Below are 15,743 nucleotides of genomic sequence, written 5' to 3'. Positions count from 1 at the left end.
CGAGATGAGAAATGAAATAGAGTTTATACTTTGCGCTAACCCTGGCATCATACAAGATGTGGACGTGCTCGGCAAGGTGCGCTGCAGTGACCATAAAATGGTAAGAACTCAAACTAGCCTAAACTTGAGGAGGGAACGGAAGAAACTATTACATAAGAAGCCGATCAATAAGTTAGCGGTAAGAGGGAAAATAGAGGAATTCCGCAGCAACGTACCGAACAGGTATTCGCCTTTAACTCAGGAAGAGGACCTTAGTGTTGAAGGTATGAACGACAATCTTATAGGCGTCATTAGGCAGTGTGCAATAGAATTGGGTGATAACTCCGTTAGACAGGTTGCCAGTAAGGTGCCGCAGAAGACGAAAGATCTGACCAAGAGACGCCAATGTATGAAAGCTTCTAACCCTACAGCTGGAATAGAACTGGCAGAACTTTCCAAGTTAATCAACAAGCGTAAGACAGCTGACATAAGGAAGTATAACACGGATTGAATTGAACATGCTTTCAGGAACGGAGGAAGCCTAAAAGCAATGAAGAAGAAACTAGGAATATGCAAGAATCAGATGTATGCGTTAAGAGACAAAGCCGGCAATATCAGTACTTATATGGATGAGATAGGTGAAGTGGCTGAGGAATTCTGTAGATATTTATAGAGTACCAGTGGCTCTCCTGACGATAATGGAAGAGAGAATAGTCTAGAGGAACTTGAAATCACCCAAGTAACGCGGGAAGAAGTAAAGAAAGCCTTGGGAGCTATGCACAGGGGGAAGGCAGATGGGGAGGATCACGTAACAGCAGATTTGTTGAAGGATGGTGGGCAGATTGTTCTAGAAAACCTAGCCACCCTGTATGCGCAATGTCTCATGACCTCGAGCGTACCGGAATCTTGGAAGAACGCCAACATAATCTTAATCCATAAGAAAGGGGACGCCAAAGACTCGAAAAATTAAAGACCGATCGGTTTACTGTCAGTTGCCTAGAAAGTATTTACTAAGGTAATCGCAAATAGAATCAGGAACTCCTTAGAATTCTGTCAACCAAAGGACCAGGGAGGATTTCGTAAAGGCTACTCAACAATTCCCACTGTCAATCAGGTGATAGAGAAATGTGCGGAATCTAACCTGCCCTTATATATAGCTTTCGTTGATTACGAGAAAGTCATTCAGTCGAAACCTCAGCAGTCATGGAGGTGTTACAGAATCAGGGTGTAGACGAGCCGTATGTAAAAATACTGAAAGACATCTACAGCGGCTCCACAGCCACCGTAGTCCTCCATAAACAAAGCAACAAAATCCCAATAGAGAAAGAAGTCAGGCAGGGAGATACGATCTCTCCAATGCTATTCACAGCGTGTTTACAACAGGTATTCAGAGACCTGGATTGGGAAGGATTGGGGATCAGAGTTAATGGAGACTACCCTTGTAACTTGCGATTCGCTGATGATATTGCCTTGCTTAGTAACTGAAGGGACCAATTGCAATGCATGCTCACTGACCTGGAGAGGCAATGCAGAAGGGTGGGTCTAAAAATTACCCTGCAGTTAACTGAATTAACATTTAACAATCTCGGAAGAGAACAGCAGTTTACGATAGGTAGCGAGGCGCTAGAAGTGGAAAGGGAATACATCTATTTAGGGCAAGCAGTGATCGCGGATCCGGATCATGAGACTAAAATAATCAGAAGAATAAAAATGGGCTGGGGTGCGCTTGGCAAGTATTCTCTGATCATGAACAACAGGTTGCCACTATCCTCTGTCTTACGAGTACTCACGTACGGGGCAGAAACCTGGAGGCGTACGAAAAGGGTTCCACTTAAATTGAGGACGACGCATTGAACTATGGAAAGAAGAGTGGTTGGTGTAACGTTAAGGGTTAAGAAAAGAGCAGTTTCGGTGTGGGAACAAACTGGAAATAATGGCATCTTAGTTGAAATCAAGGAAAAGAAATGGGCACGAGCAGGACGTGTAATGAGGAGGGAAGATAACCGATGGTGAGTAAGGGTTACGTTTTGGATTCCAAGGGAAGGGAAGCATAGATAGGGGCGGCAGAAAATTAGTTGGGCCAATGAGATTAAGAAGTTTGCAGGGACAACATGGCCACAATTAGTACATGACCGGGGTAGTTGAAGTATGGGAGAAGCGTTTGCCCAGCAGTGGGCGTAACCAGGCTGATGATGATGATGATGATGACGATGACGACCAATTTTTCCGCGCGCACTGCCGATGTATATAACATCGGCGTTACTGCAAGTGGCCTGCACATGTTCATGGTATCCTTAACACCTTCGCCTTCGTAGATGAGGTTCATCTGCAAAGGATGCGTGAATGTAGTCCAATCCGTTTATCTGCTCTTCTCCTCACCCGTTCGTCGTACTCTCCTCCTCCGCTTCCTTCCTCCTCCTTTGACTGCAGGATCCCCCTCCATGTTTCTCCTCACGGTCGCTTCGCTATCGCCTTCCTTTTTTCCTCGCTGCGATCCATGATCGCTCGGTTTCGCCGAACGAGGACGGGACACGCCGACGTTCAAAGCAGGAACGGGCACCGTAGAGCTGAGCTCTTATAGTGGGCGCCTCGGTTTGCTTTTCCATATCCACACACACACACACACACACACACACACACACACACACACACACACACACACACACACACACACACACACATATATATATATATATATATATATATATATATATACATATATATATATATATATATATATATATATATATATATATATATATATATATATATAGATATTATATATTCTGGAGCTAACAGTGGTTGCTCCGACCCACCTTCACTTGCACTTCGCTCCTCGAAAATGCATGATATGTGTTGTGTCCCTGAACCTTACTTAATAATATGGAGAATGTGGTTGAAATCAGGAGGCCCTGACTCCGAAGCAGTACGACGCAATGATAACGCATTTTGATGGTAAGCGTTGCGAAATCCCAACTTATTTTTTGCTTCGAGGACGCCTCCGTGCCCATGTACTCATGGGCCCGCTGAGGGTGTTGTGCCACTCGTCATCAAAAATCACATGTCCATTTTTATGCATGTAACGCTATCGTAGACTTGTTCCACAGCCTATACTTATAGCGTACCCCACTTCAATCGTTCTCATAGTTTTATTCCTTGTATATTTTAAGCAATTTAGAGCTATTTTTTAGGCCTCTATGCAGCCACGTCACATGAGCCATTAGTCCACTGAGTACTCATCATTACTGCCTTGGCCCTCTTTGGCCACCTTTGGCCCTTGCATTATGAACTACGTATCACCGTCAGCTTCAAGGACGCCACTATCATCATTTTGCTACAATGTTCCTTCTGCCTCTTAAGACAGTGTTCATGCGCGGAGCTTGATGCACGAAATATCTCCTCTTTAATTCAGTGCATTCGTGTACCGTCAGCTCTACAGAAAAAAGAACGCGTTGACAGCATTCCTATGAAGCATTTCCCCAACTATTTTTTATGAACAACGCGTTTTACAATATTCTTCATATCCACTCAGTAAGTCATTTGAGGGTAGCAGCTGGACAGTGTGATGATATTGCTAAAAGTTTTTGTACATTATATATTTTTTGTGCAATGGGGAAACAGATCTCGAAGTGTTTATAATTCTGGTATATATCAGCATTAAACATTGTCTTTTGTTTTCATAGTTTGCTTACACAGACGTTTTTATGAACAAATATATTAAAGAGACGTATTCTGTAACTAAAACACTCAGCAGTCACGCGAACTGTTGCCTCACAAATGTGAATTGAATTTACACGCCATCTAAAGGTTACTGAGGCAGACCACAACACTTAGAAGAGAACAGTGACCAAGTGGGTTTCGCTTTGTCACTGCTGTCTCCTGATCTTTTCTGTAGTTTCCATATTTTCTCATTAAATGGCCCAGCCACCACTGTTGTCGAAACCAGTTGTTTACTGTTATCTGCAGTGATGTTGCCGTTGAAGCAACGACTAGTAAAAGTGCTCATTGTTTCTCGTGCTGATTTTCAGAGGAACTTCTTTTCCAAATGAGTGATGGTGGAGCGACCCATATATTCACAAATCAACAATTAGTACCGAAGGCAATGGCAATCCACTCCAAGCTTCCCCTCAAGGTACAGCGCTTTTTCTCAACTCTCGGGCATTGCGTTTTCGTTCCATTCAAGCATTTACACTCTCCGATGCCGCTGAGCACGGAACGTAAAAGAACAACAGAAAGTTTTACCCGTGCATTTTGCTTTCATTGATGCCATACTGTATTTACAAGATGGGACAATGGTTTACCTATGAGTACAGTGCCCTCTATAGCAGCTCTATTTACAACGTGATGCGTGCATGGGTCATATCAATGCTTCTCGATGTTAAAACATAGACAAATAACATTCAAAGCCGACCGGCATACCGAATGCTTTTCTGTGGCCGTTACACGGAACAAATGTCTTATGTTTTGATAGATTTCTTTGATTTATCGATAGTAACAGGTGCAATACCCGACAAGTGGCTTATAGTGCGCATTAGTCCCATTAACAAACACAAAAGAAGAGCCGATCGTTTGTGCATCAGTGCCGAAAGACCGTATTACAAGCACATAATCTAAACAGTTGGACCCCGTCATTCTGATGCATATTTCTACTTTGCTCGAAAAGTTCTATGTAATATCGCCCTATCAACATGGTTTTAGAAAGCACTTGCATACAGTTAAACAACTTCCTATCGACAGTACCCAATTTTTCTTCTATCCTTGATATGGTGCTTCCGCTGAATGGCTTGTTATTAGAATTTTTCAAACGCGGTTGATAAGGAGCCACTTGGAAAATTATTACACAACTTGTAATGTTTGGGTAGCAAAATAAATATTCACACGTGTACTTTATGCTTTTCTCGGGGACGGCATTTTACCCACAATCAACTAAAAGTTATCTCCTAGTGCAAGACGCACCTGCACGATTGAGAACTTATTCGAATGTTTTCGTTTATTCTATCTTTTATGCATGTAATCGCGAAGCCTTCTATAATCAGATTGTATGCGCGACACAGATTGGGTAGTAGATTCCGGAAAGCGCGGGGACACCAGCGATTACCCTGGAACTTCCGACGAGTCATGTATAAAAGCTAACACGGCTGACCCGCAGATCAAATTTTTGGCGATCAAGGACTGCGTTCGCCGCTATTGGTGAGCTCGAGTGTTACTTGCTTTCCTGGGCACAAGTTCAACCAAGAAAGAGGCAAATTAGTAACACGCAGTTCTGGTACTGCGTCGTTCTTCACCGTCACTAAAAAGTGACATCTGGTGGAGGTACGTTTGCGTTCTTGTACCAGACGTCCCACAGAGCCATGGTCACTGCCTGAAACCCGAAGACAGGTACCAGCATAGCCCCCGGGCCATCGGGCTAGCCTCACGTTACGAAACCTACTCTGAGAGCCCAGACATCTACCCTTGACGACCAGGAAGACCAAGACCAAGTCGGGAACCATGATGATGAACTCAGCATCGTCAGCGACCATCACAATTCGACAGCCCATGGGGTCACCAACTTTCTGTGGATCCTCGGCTGAAGACCGAGATACCTGGCTGCAGAGGTATGCACGAATCGTGACATTCAACAACTGTATATGCGAGGACATACTGCGCCAACTATATTTCTCTTTGGACGACTGCTCGGACATGGTTTTAGAATCGATAGTCAACCCTAACGTCAAGGGACCTGCTTCGAAGCAGATTTCCTCGGGGCTCAACGAGTGTCCTTCGGAAAGAGTGGGCCGAACTACTACTGAAACCCCCGTGCCCGTTGAGGCAATCGGAAGAGATATGACCCGACTCCGGCACGCCGACCCGGAAATTTCAGAGGAGGAAAAAGTCCCCTTTTAGATGCACCGGGCATAAAGCAAGACCTTTTCGCAGGACTGATGCGCAACCTGCCGAAGACCGTAGTTAAGTGCTTTACAGAGGCAACGACAGTTGAGAAAACTCTGGAAATGCGTACTAGGCAATATGATAGCCAAGTTTTCACACTGCAGTGCGAAATCCAAATAATAGACTCCGCCGGCACCCCCGAGAGACCCTCAGGGATATTGTGTGCGGATAACCTTAGGGTGCCTCGGTCACTGACATGGTCAAGGATGCCCTACAGGGGCGTCTTCGTCACCAGGCGTTTGCTTCTGTGGCGAAACCACGCGCCCGAGCAATGGGAGTTAGACCCTTCCTGGTGTTGCTGTGCGCGGCTTAGCCGAGTCCGGCGAAAAGGGGATCCTGGGATTGAGCCAATGCCCCTCGTTGGAAGCAGCACACACCTTTCACCTGTGCATCACGCAGACGGCACTTTCGCACTGACCCATCTGGAGGAAATTGAATTCTAATTTCGACCGTTCCTGTCTCTTCTTCCTTTACTTCAGATTTCACAGGCAGCAAGGGGATTAACCCTGTGTAGTCAACCCAAACTTCCCTATATTATATTCGTTATACCGCTAGCGTCTGTGTTTCCTTCGCGACTAACAGCGTCCTCTTGTCGGACTGGGTGGCGTGCGGCTGGTGTAGCTGCCGAATTTAAATACATTCTGCGTGGATGAGGCCCAAACAAGGAAAGGTTCCTTTTCTTCGACCGCTTCCCAACCTTACGTGAGGCCTCCTTCCAGCGAAGGACCGATGGAGGAAGCAAGCGTACTCTGAAAGCTCCCTTCGCCCAACCTCACATAAGGAACGCTTGCCGCATACCAGGGTTCGAGAGGATCTCTTAAAAGCATGGCGCGAGCACCACACTGTTCAATAAAAAGATGTTGTGTCATCGCATCGCGTTTAAATTGATGTTCTAGTATAGAGACGCGTGCACGCTTTCTTCTAGTTTTGTTTACTAAACATAACAAAGTACAACATTACAGCACAAAACTTCATGGGCTCCAACAACGCTGGCACGCCGGCGTCGTGCCTAGCAACGCCTAGCAACGCCACTCATGCCGAACGTGCGGCTGATACGAACGTGCCTGGAAGACGTACCGTGCTTGCGCTTCTCCGCAGACTGGCGAAAGTACGCATGCGCAAGCAAACGTCACCTGGTAAGCAATGAGGTAAAGCGCTCGTTCAGTGCCAGGAGCGGCGTAAAAACGCATGATGGTAGCTTCTGAGCTACATTACGATGAGGAAGCACAAAGGAAACCTTCACTGAGGGCCCCTCAGTAATGAAGCTTTCAGAGGGGCATAAGGTGGGGCCTCACCGGAATGAAGGCTTCCGTACTGAGGTAAGGAAGATTTCATTGTTTGACCCTAAGATGTTGCCCTCACTTCCTTATCGCTCTACTTCCAAAAGAAGGCGCACCGAAGAAATTTTTCAGCTGTTCATCCAGCGCAATGAGTCATTACCACGCTCCTATGTTCAATATAGTCAAGATCCAGAAAAACCACCCGATTTATTTCACCTTTAACTGTGGCTAAATGTTTTACTGAAATATTAGGTACTGGCAACAAAGTGTCAAAAGCGAGCAGCGGTGTCCTCCTCCTTGAGGTGCGCGATACTTAACAGCACAGTTAACTAATGAAGCTCGTAGCATTTGGTAATATGCTAATGACGATGACCCCACATCGATTACTCATGACAAGTCATTGAGTGATCTCCGATGACGATTCTTGAGCCTCACCGAGGAAGAGTTCGTGTAGGGCTTCAAAGAACCCTCTATGATTTAAGTGCAAAGAATATAGTTGAAGCGAGACAACATCGGAGAATTTGAACGAAGTTCTATAGTTGGGGAGGGACAGTTCAGAATGGCCTCCATCACGCATTAAGACGAAAAAAAAATGACCGCTTGTCCTTGTCGTCTCGTCTCCATCCGCGTCTTTCTTGCGCTTTCGGAGAAAAGTCTGTAGCTTGACTGCACGCCGCCCTTCTGACGCCCTTTGAGGCAGTGTTAGTACGGGCAAGGCTTTTATTGCGATGCAAGTTATATGGACACTACAGGCTGATTTCCTGCCGTCGGTGTCGGCGTCGCCGTAAGGTTCAGATAATGTTCAACGGCGATAACGCCATCGTCACGCGCTCTACGCTGTATGCGCAAGTGAAACCGTGCCAAAGGAGCCGACCATCGCGGCTCGATCTGGCCCGCGCCAGAGGGACGAAAGGGGGGAGGAAACGCGCCGCGTTCCATCAGGCGCGAAACACCGCAAGGAGGCGAGGGACGGGGGCGGCGTTCTACTGCGGCTGCAACTGCGCCTGTGGCGGCTGCTGGCGGCCCTATCTTGAGAGCGATCTGCGTTGGGCGCTGAGTCTATGTGCGGCGGCGGCCGCAGCTTTATGCGTGCTATGTTTTCTCGGCGCTCACTTTGCGTTCAAGCAATAGGCCGCACGAAGCTCATTTCGCTCGCTGCTGCTGCTGCGTTTCCTGACGCCAGTGTTTGAAAGCGAGTGTCCACCGTCATCGAGTGTGATGCGTTTATGCTTGTTGTGCGCTGACACCATGCTTGTTAAGTTGGTTAGCATGCGAATGTTTACAAGTTGGTACGGCTGATAAAAGTACTATCCAAACTTCGTGTGGGTGTCTGGTAATTTCCTCTCACAAACGATGCATTTCGGCGAAACTACAACTTTCTTAATAAATTGGTCACTGTATGTTCTGTATAAATACCCCCAAACTTTCATCCCAGAAACTCCGATTTCTATAATCTCATTATTCAGCTTACAGACCATCCAGTACTCTTAAAGTAAGGTAATCTTAAAGCTCATAAAATGTTGTGGGGAGACTCGGAATGCGACGTGAGGGGTCGACTTAAAGAAAACCTCCTCGTGAACTCTGGTGCGTGCCTCTTTAATAAGAACGTATTACAACAGTTATCATAATTCATATTCATCAATGCACCTGCTGGTTGGCTCTGCCTTCCTTTTCCATGATTTAAAATGGCATGTCATCAAAAATCCATTTAGAAGCGACCACTTCCCAGTAACTCTAAACTTGTTAAGTTAACATGACTCCCCTCCTCATGTCACTCGCTGGAGGCTAGCCTAGGCTAACTGAATATGTTTTAGGGAATCCACCTACCTATCATGAAATTTTATAAGCATTTTGGTATAGATCATGCCGCATCCTACTTTACCATTTTTATTATTGACGCAAGTAAGAGGGTGGTTAATCAAACAAATGGGGCTTCATTCAAAATAAGGCTCTCTTGATGGAATGATAGTTGAGTACAGGTGCGAAGGAGATGATATAAAACCCGTGGCAAACTCTTACTCGTGCTAAAAATCCAGTTAAATTTAAACGTGTCAAGTTCCAGTGAAGAAGGACACGACCACAGGCAAGGAGGGCAAGCTGGGAGAGGTTACTCTAAGGTATACTCAGATATTCGTATACTCAGGATGTGAAACCATGAAATGAGCTAAGAAGGCTAAAGGGACAACAAATCAGTGCGTTGCGCCTAATGAACGACAAAGCGAAAAGCTTGGCAGACCAAGCCCGACATTGGTAAGAAGTTGTGCTCTTGGCGAGCACTCGGAGCGTGTGTCCAGTTCTAAACATTATTCTGAGGTATTCCTGAAGCACAAACATATAACAGAACGCAAGGTCATTGACCGCAAATGCAGACGGAACGAATCCTATAAACTTACTTTTAGGATCGCGTAGTTGTGAGGCTCCTTGACTGCATGTCAGAGTTCTGCAGCAAGATCCGACCGAATCATGTACGACATAATTACTCACCTCCACAGTGATACTAAAATAACGCTACTCACTATTTTCAATGATATATGGCCTGCCATGTACATTCCTACTGCATGGAAAGAATCCCTTGTCATTCGAATTCTGAAACAACGTAAAGGCCCCTCATTAGGGATAAGTTACCGCCCTCACAATTTGTATTTGCAAACTTTTCGAAAATAATTATAGAACATCGCCTATTGCACTTCGTTAAGTCAAATAAAATTCTTTATTCCTATCAGTGCTGCTTTAGAGAAGGGCGGTTTCCACCGACCATCTTGTGCGCATCGATGCACATGTTCGGGATGCATTCCTACACAACCAGTTCTTACCTGTGTTTCTCGAGATAGAAAAGGTGTACAATACAACCTGGCGGTACATAATACTGCGAGACCTGTCGGCGATGGGCATCAGTGCAATTCGATAAACATTATACAAATATACTTACACAGCCTATATTCCGTGTGAAATTAGGTAGTCTATAATCACTTACGCTCAAACAGGAAACTGGGCTTCCTCAGTGAGCCGTGATGTGTTGCACCCTTTATATTGTAAAGCTTAATTCCCTTCAAACGTCATTACCTCCAGCCAATTTTATGGCGATAGTGTTAGGGGCCCAATGTCAAAGAAAATCCCGCGTCCGGCGTCGCTTCGGCAAAAATAATTTCGAACCCCGCACACCCTATTGCGTACGCCCTCCGTGTAGCGCAAGGAAATTACTGAACTACTCGAATTTCTTGTGGTAATACACTGAGAAAAACCTTAAAGTATGACTTAAACACAATCAACAGACATGATAGCATCACATTGCAATTTGCATATACGAGAAAACATAATGCCGCTACGAGAAAACAAAAACACAAACCCCGTTTAACACAATTGTGTTTTGCGCCTGCCGTTTGAGGTCTACCCTAATAGGAGCGACGCAGCCCCCTAACATAAAAAAAAAACGATTACAAACCTCGCCTTCGTGCATCGCTTTCACCGGCGGAGTTTCCCGATGATTATTACGGTTACATACGCTGCAGTTGCCGGGAAGCGTGAGAAGCACTGAGGTATCATTGAATGGTATCGCGTTCCAGCCTTAAAGATGCAGCATAGGCGTCCTCCAAATTGTTTTTATTACGTGTGCGAGGACGATGTACAGATTGGTTGCAAATCTCGGTACCTCTCAGTATACCAGTGACAAGTGCAAATTGGACTTAAAAAGCTGTCAAATAGGGCAAAACAAAGTCTATTTAAACTCAGTCCCAATAAAAATTCTTGTGTCCTCCTTTTTTGTCAAGAAATTGAAGGTTCATCGTATAGCCAATTATCGAGCTGCACAGACAACCAATACCCGTTAGCAGAGAGCACATTATAGGCGTGATTCTTGATTGAAAACTATCCTTTACTGCCCATAATAAATACGTTAAGGAAAAATGTCTAAAACGATTAACCTTAAGATTTTATTGCACACTACATGTGGAAGCGACAGAACGTGCCTCATGAACCGTTCCAACAGCATCATACGTGAACGTTTCGAATACGGCGCTTTTGAACACCGCTCTGCTACACCGAGTTCGTCGAAGAGGCTGCAACCTGTTCACCATTTAGGTATCCGCCTCGCGACGGGTGCCTTCCGAACCAGTTTAATATCGAGCCTATACGTTCAGGCAAATGAGTGGTCTGCGTGTCGGCAGAGGATATATTCTCATTTCACATATTTTCTAAAAGTACAATCCAATTGCGAACGTTCTTCTTATCATACGACAAGTGACGTGAAATCTGACATACTATTTCGCAACCGACCTCTTACAAGAGAGTCATTCTCCGTGCGTGTGAGAGAACTCAATGAAAACACTGGAGTACAACTCCGTTTTCATCTAATGGCTCCTTGCGAAGCTGCCACCACCATGGCAGTGGTACCCCGTCGAGTGTGACACGTCGCTTGTTCAAGTCACTAAGCCGGCTCATGAGTTACTTATGCAAATGCACTTTTCAGAATTCAAGTCAAAATATAATTGAATTGAATTCTAAACAGATGCATCCAAGTCGCATGCCGGCGACTCTTATGCAGCGATAGATCCAATGTTTTCGGAATCCGACGTCCTGTACCCTGGAACCAGCATCTTCACAGCAGAAGCGTAAGCAGTGATGGCGGCTCTGAAACATGATAGGAATACTAAACTAGAAAAAACCATTGTATTCACAAACTCCCTAAGCCTCGTGAAAGCTTTCAAATCACTCGGAAAACATACAATTCTTGTAATCAACGATGCTTATTCGCTGCTCTGCACAAGTTTTGCATCTGAGCAACATGTATTATGCTGGGTGCCTGGTCAGACAGGCATCTAGGGCAACGTTCCTGCAGATGAGATGGCTACTTCCATAACAAGAAGAGCTGGCAATCCGTACATTCATGTTGCAGCCACATACCTGAATCAATTTTTACGTAGGAAATCTGCGGAATAATTCGCAACACTTTGAGGACGAGGAGACATCGAATAAGCTCCATGTAATTAAGCCACACTTGGGAAATTGGGCATCAATAACAAAGTCACGACGATAAGACGTCCTCTTGCATTGAATGAGAATAGGCCACACATATGGCACACCTCCTTACCTTTTGACTGGCACTGAGCCACCCGTCTGTGGTAGATGCGCCGAGCGGCTAATTATCCTACTGCAGTGTTCGGAAGCAAATGCTGAAAGGAAAAATCACTTTGCACTTGCTTAAGAAAAACATATCCTACTTCATTCAGCTATGTTTCCCGGTAAGAAACCATTGTTTCTCACAAAATTTGTTTTAAGTTTTTTTTCATGAGGTCGCCGCGCTGCATATTATCAGTCCAAGAAATTCGTAGCACGTTCTCTCTTGAGATGCCACTGCTGTGTTGGAAGCGCTTACTAAAGCGCATGCCGTGGAGCACTTACATTCCAAGGGCGTTGCTGAGGCAGTAGCGATACTCCCATAGGTACATCTGAGTCGATCACCCCTTCGTAGCACATTATTATGTTCACGCTACGAACCACTCTCCACCCCGCATATCACTGTCAGAGGTTTAGTACGCACAGAATTTGCGGACTTTACAGTGAATATTTTAGGCCACCATAAAGCCATGTCTCATGTACCCATTGCCACTGCCCACACCATTGACTAGATCATACCATTTATTGGCGTCCGTTGGCCATTACTGGTCCTTGCTCCACAAAACCCTATACTTCATCATCATGGTCAAGGAAGAACTACGACGGTCGCTAGGAGTTTCCGAAGTGCATCACGAATTGCCGCCTCCTACGCTGGAAGATTTGACCAATGCCGCTATCGTCCGCTATTAAGGTCCACGTCCATGACCATGCCAGGGCCCCTTAATCTCGCGATTCCCTCGTTTGCCACCCCCGACAGTTCTCCCGTCTCCCTCGCACAGCGCAACTGCCCAAGAAAGACAGATGCATGGGGCACTCCACACCACCGCCCGCTCAGCAACCGATGTAGATGCAGTTGCCGTACGTCGAAAACCCGAAGATCCTCCACCGCTAATGACGAGGCTTGAAGGTCTATCTCGACGAAATAGCAACGACACGCCGTCATCCCGACGAAGCCTGAAATCTATGCATACGCCGACAAAAGAAGACCTGAAGACGTGACGTAGCTGCCACAGGTCAACGTGACGGAGCCGTGATCCAACTCCAAGACCAAACTGGAACGCCCGACAAAGAACCACCGACCTATAGCGCTTCTCGATGGCCATGAAGTCACCGATTTAGTATACACAGGAGCTTATTCCCTCATGAGCGAAGCCTTCGCCGCCTTGTTGAAGAATGTTAAGAGTGCATGGGAAGACCCTCAAATCCGGACAGCTGGAGGGCACTTGATAACACTGACTCGAACCTGCACGGCAAGAATTACTGCTCATGGCCGAACCTACGCTGAAACCTTCGTTGTCCTCCAACAGTGTTCCCGAGGTGTAATCCTCAGCACGGGCTTCCTGAGCCATCATGGCGCTAACATTGAACTGAAGTCACAGTCCATAAAGCGATCCGAAGATCAAGCGATACCACCGGGTAGCTCTCAAGGTCACCATGCCTTGAGTGTCCTCTACGGTCCAACCAGCATTCCACCTTGCTCAAAGTTTGCCGTTTCCGTCGGCACCGAAACACCCGCAGGCGTAGGAGGTGACATCGAGGGCGACAAACGTCTACTGCTCGACCGTGAAATTTGTGGTGCAATAGGGGTCTCTCAATTGCAAGGAGAAAAAGCGAAATTCATGTTGACAAACTTCAGACAGCAGTTGAAACACATTAACAAGTGTAGGAAGATCGCATACAACGAGGAGATTGTGGAACCCAGCAATACGTTAGTACACTCGGTTTCTGCTGCATCTACTTTGGCGACCCTAGTTCTCGAACCAGCTGTCGACATAAATTTCATGTCTTTGTGAGAAACAACAGGATGAGCTTCGAAGTCTTTTACACGGTTACAAAAAATACATTCCGGCGTCATCAAGGCCAGTTGCTAAGTATGCCATAATAAATGAACATTGCGCCGGGTCCCTCCGCCAATGCCCCTACCGAGTTTCGTTAAAGCTGACGCTCACTAGGACGACCCGACACCGATTTCGGTCTGGCGACTGTCGGCGCAAGTGTCTTTCTTTTCTTTCGTATCGGCACCTCTGTCAAACTGTAGCGACGCCGACAATCTCCGGCCGGTCGGTGCAGCGTTCAGCGTCCGTATAGTGTGACAGAGGCGCTGACATAAAAGGGAAAAGGGCGCTGTCGCCGACAGTCGGCAGACCGAAATTGGCGTCGGTCGGCCTAGCGCGAGCAAGCCTTTACGGCAACGACAGGCTCTAAAGCAACAAGTCGACGGAAGGCTGCGCGGGGAAGTCATCCAACCGTCAAAAAGACTGTGGATGCCTCCTGTTGTCTTTGTGAAGAAGAAAGATGGGAGGCTGCGTTTTTAGATCGATTACCCAAAGTACATGTACGCATGGCATTGAAGCTCTAATGGGGTCCCATGCGTCCTGCAATGGCGGCTTGGATGCTATGTCTCCTTTGGAACGGCGTGGTGCGTTGCACCACCCAGCTCTTGTTATTAAAATGCAGATTGTACTACCTATGTTCAAAAAAGAAAAGAAAACTACGAAGTATCCCATCACCAAACCTTCCGAATGCCTATCGGGAATTTTGTTTTTGTATGCCTCCGTTGTTTGTCGTTTCCCTACGTTGCTTTCATCAACCGTCCAATCGCCTCTAATTAATATCTACTGCGGACATGTTTACTTTGGCCCTGCTCTTTCTGAACCCCCGGGCTTCAAGGAAGCTAGAGGTGCCTAAATTGACCACTGGGCAGATATCTTCACATTCTAATAAAACATGCTCCTTCGTTTTCTTATCTTTACCGGAGCAAGCACATGCTTCTTCTTCAATCTTGTATCTCGCTTTATAGATGCGCCTTCTAAGGCGTCTTGATCTCGCCTCCAAAAGGAAAGAGCTTCCCGTTGAGTTATCATTTCTGATTGCGTTTTTTCTCCTTTGAAGTAGTTACTCATAGCAGGTTTCTTTTCCACTGCCGCCACTCATGATATAATCTCAACCTCTCTGACTTCCCATTTGACGATCTCTGTTGCCCTGTTGGTCCCCATATCAGTTGCATACTTGCCGGTAAGCTTCCTACTTCTTGCCATGCCTCTTGTGGCATGGTGAGGCCACCTACATTTTGTGGGCCAACTTATCGGCGGAAAAAATGAACGTTTGCTGTTCAGTGATTGTTGCGCAGAGTCGTCTAATACATCAGCTCGCATCGCATCGCATACAAAGTGCAAACAACAGTACAAATCAAACGTAAGTGATAACATTCGCCACAAAATCGCATCACAATCAATTACGGGTGTGGCAATCTGTATTCATAGCCCTAATTACAGTGTACTAGAAAAGGGTAGTGCGTTCAGGGGCAGCACGTGCCATGCATTGCTGTTAGACCGAGAGTACGGAACAGTCCGGCACTTTGATGCCAGCCCATGCGACAGCAGCGCCGCCGCCAACATCCGTCGCGTGGGGTTTCCCGTCGCTCATTCCTGCTGTTGTCAG

General features: G+C 46.2%; 1 protein-coding gene across 1 annotated transcript in view; it reads left to right on the top strand.

Annotated features, from left to right (window-relative positions):
- Positions 1-15,743, top strand: part of LOC126523437 (luciferin 4-monooxygenase-like) — a 245,123-nt gene that overhangs the window by 22,701 nt on the left and 206,679 nt on the right. The window contains exon 2 of the mRNA XM_050172052.2: positions 4,008-4,111. Coding sequence (XP_050028009.2) covers positions 4,008-4,111 — 104 coding nt within the window. The remainder of the gene's footprint in view (positions 1-4,007; positions 4,112-15,743) is intronic.

Source organism: Dermacentor andersoni, chromosome 6 (genome assembly GCF_023375885.2).
Source record: "Dermacentor andersoni chromosome 6, qqDerAnde1_hic_scaffold, whole genome shotgun sequence".
NCBI classification, from domain to species: domain Eukaryota; kingdom Metazoa; phylum Arthropoda; class Arachnida; order Ixodida; family Ixodidae; genus Dermacentor; species Dermacentor andersoni.
This window is presented reverse-complemented; position numbering and strand designations above follow the sequence as displayed.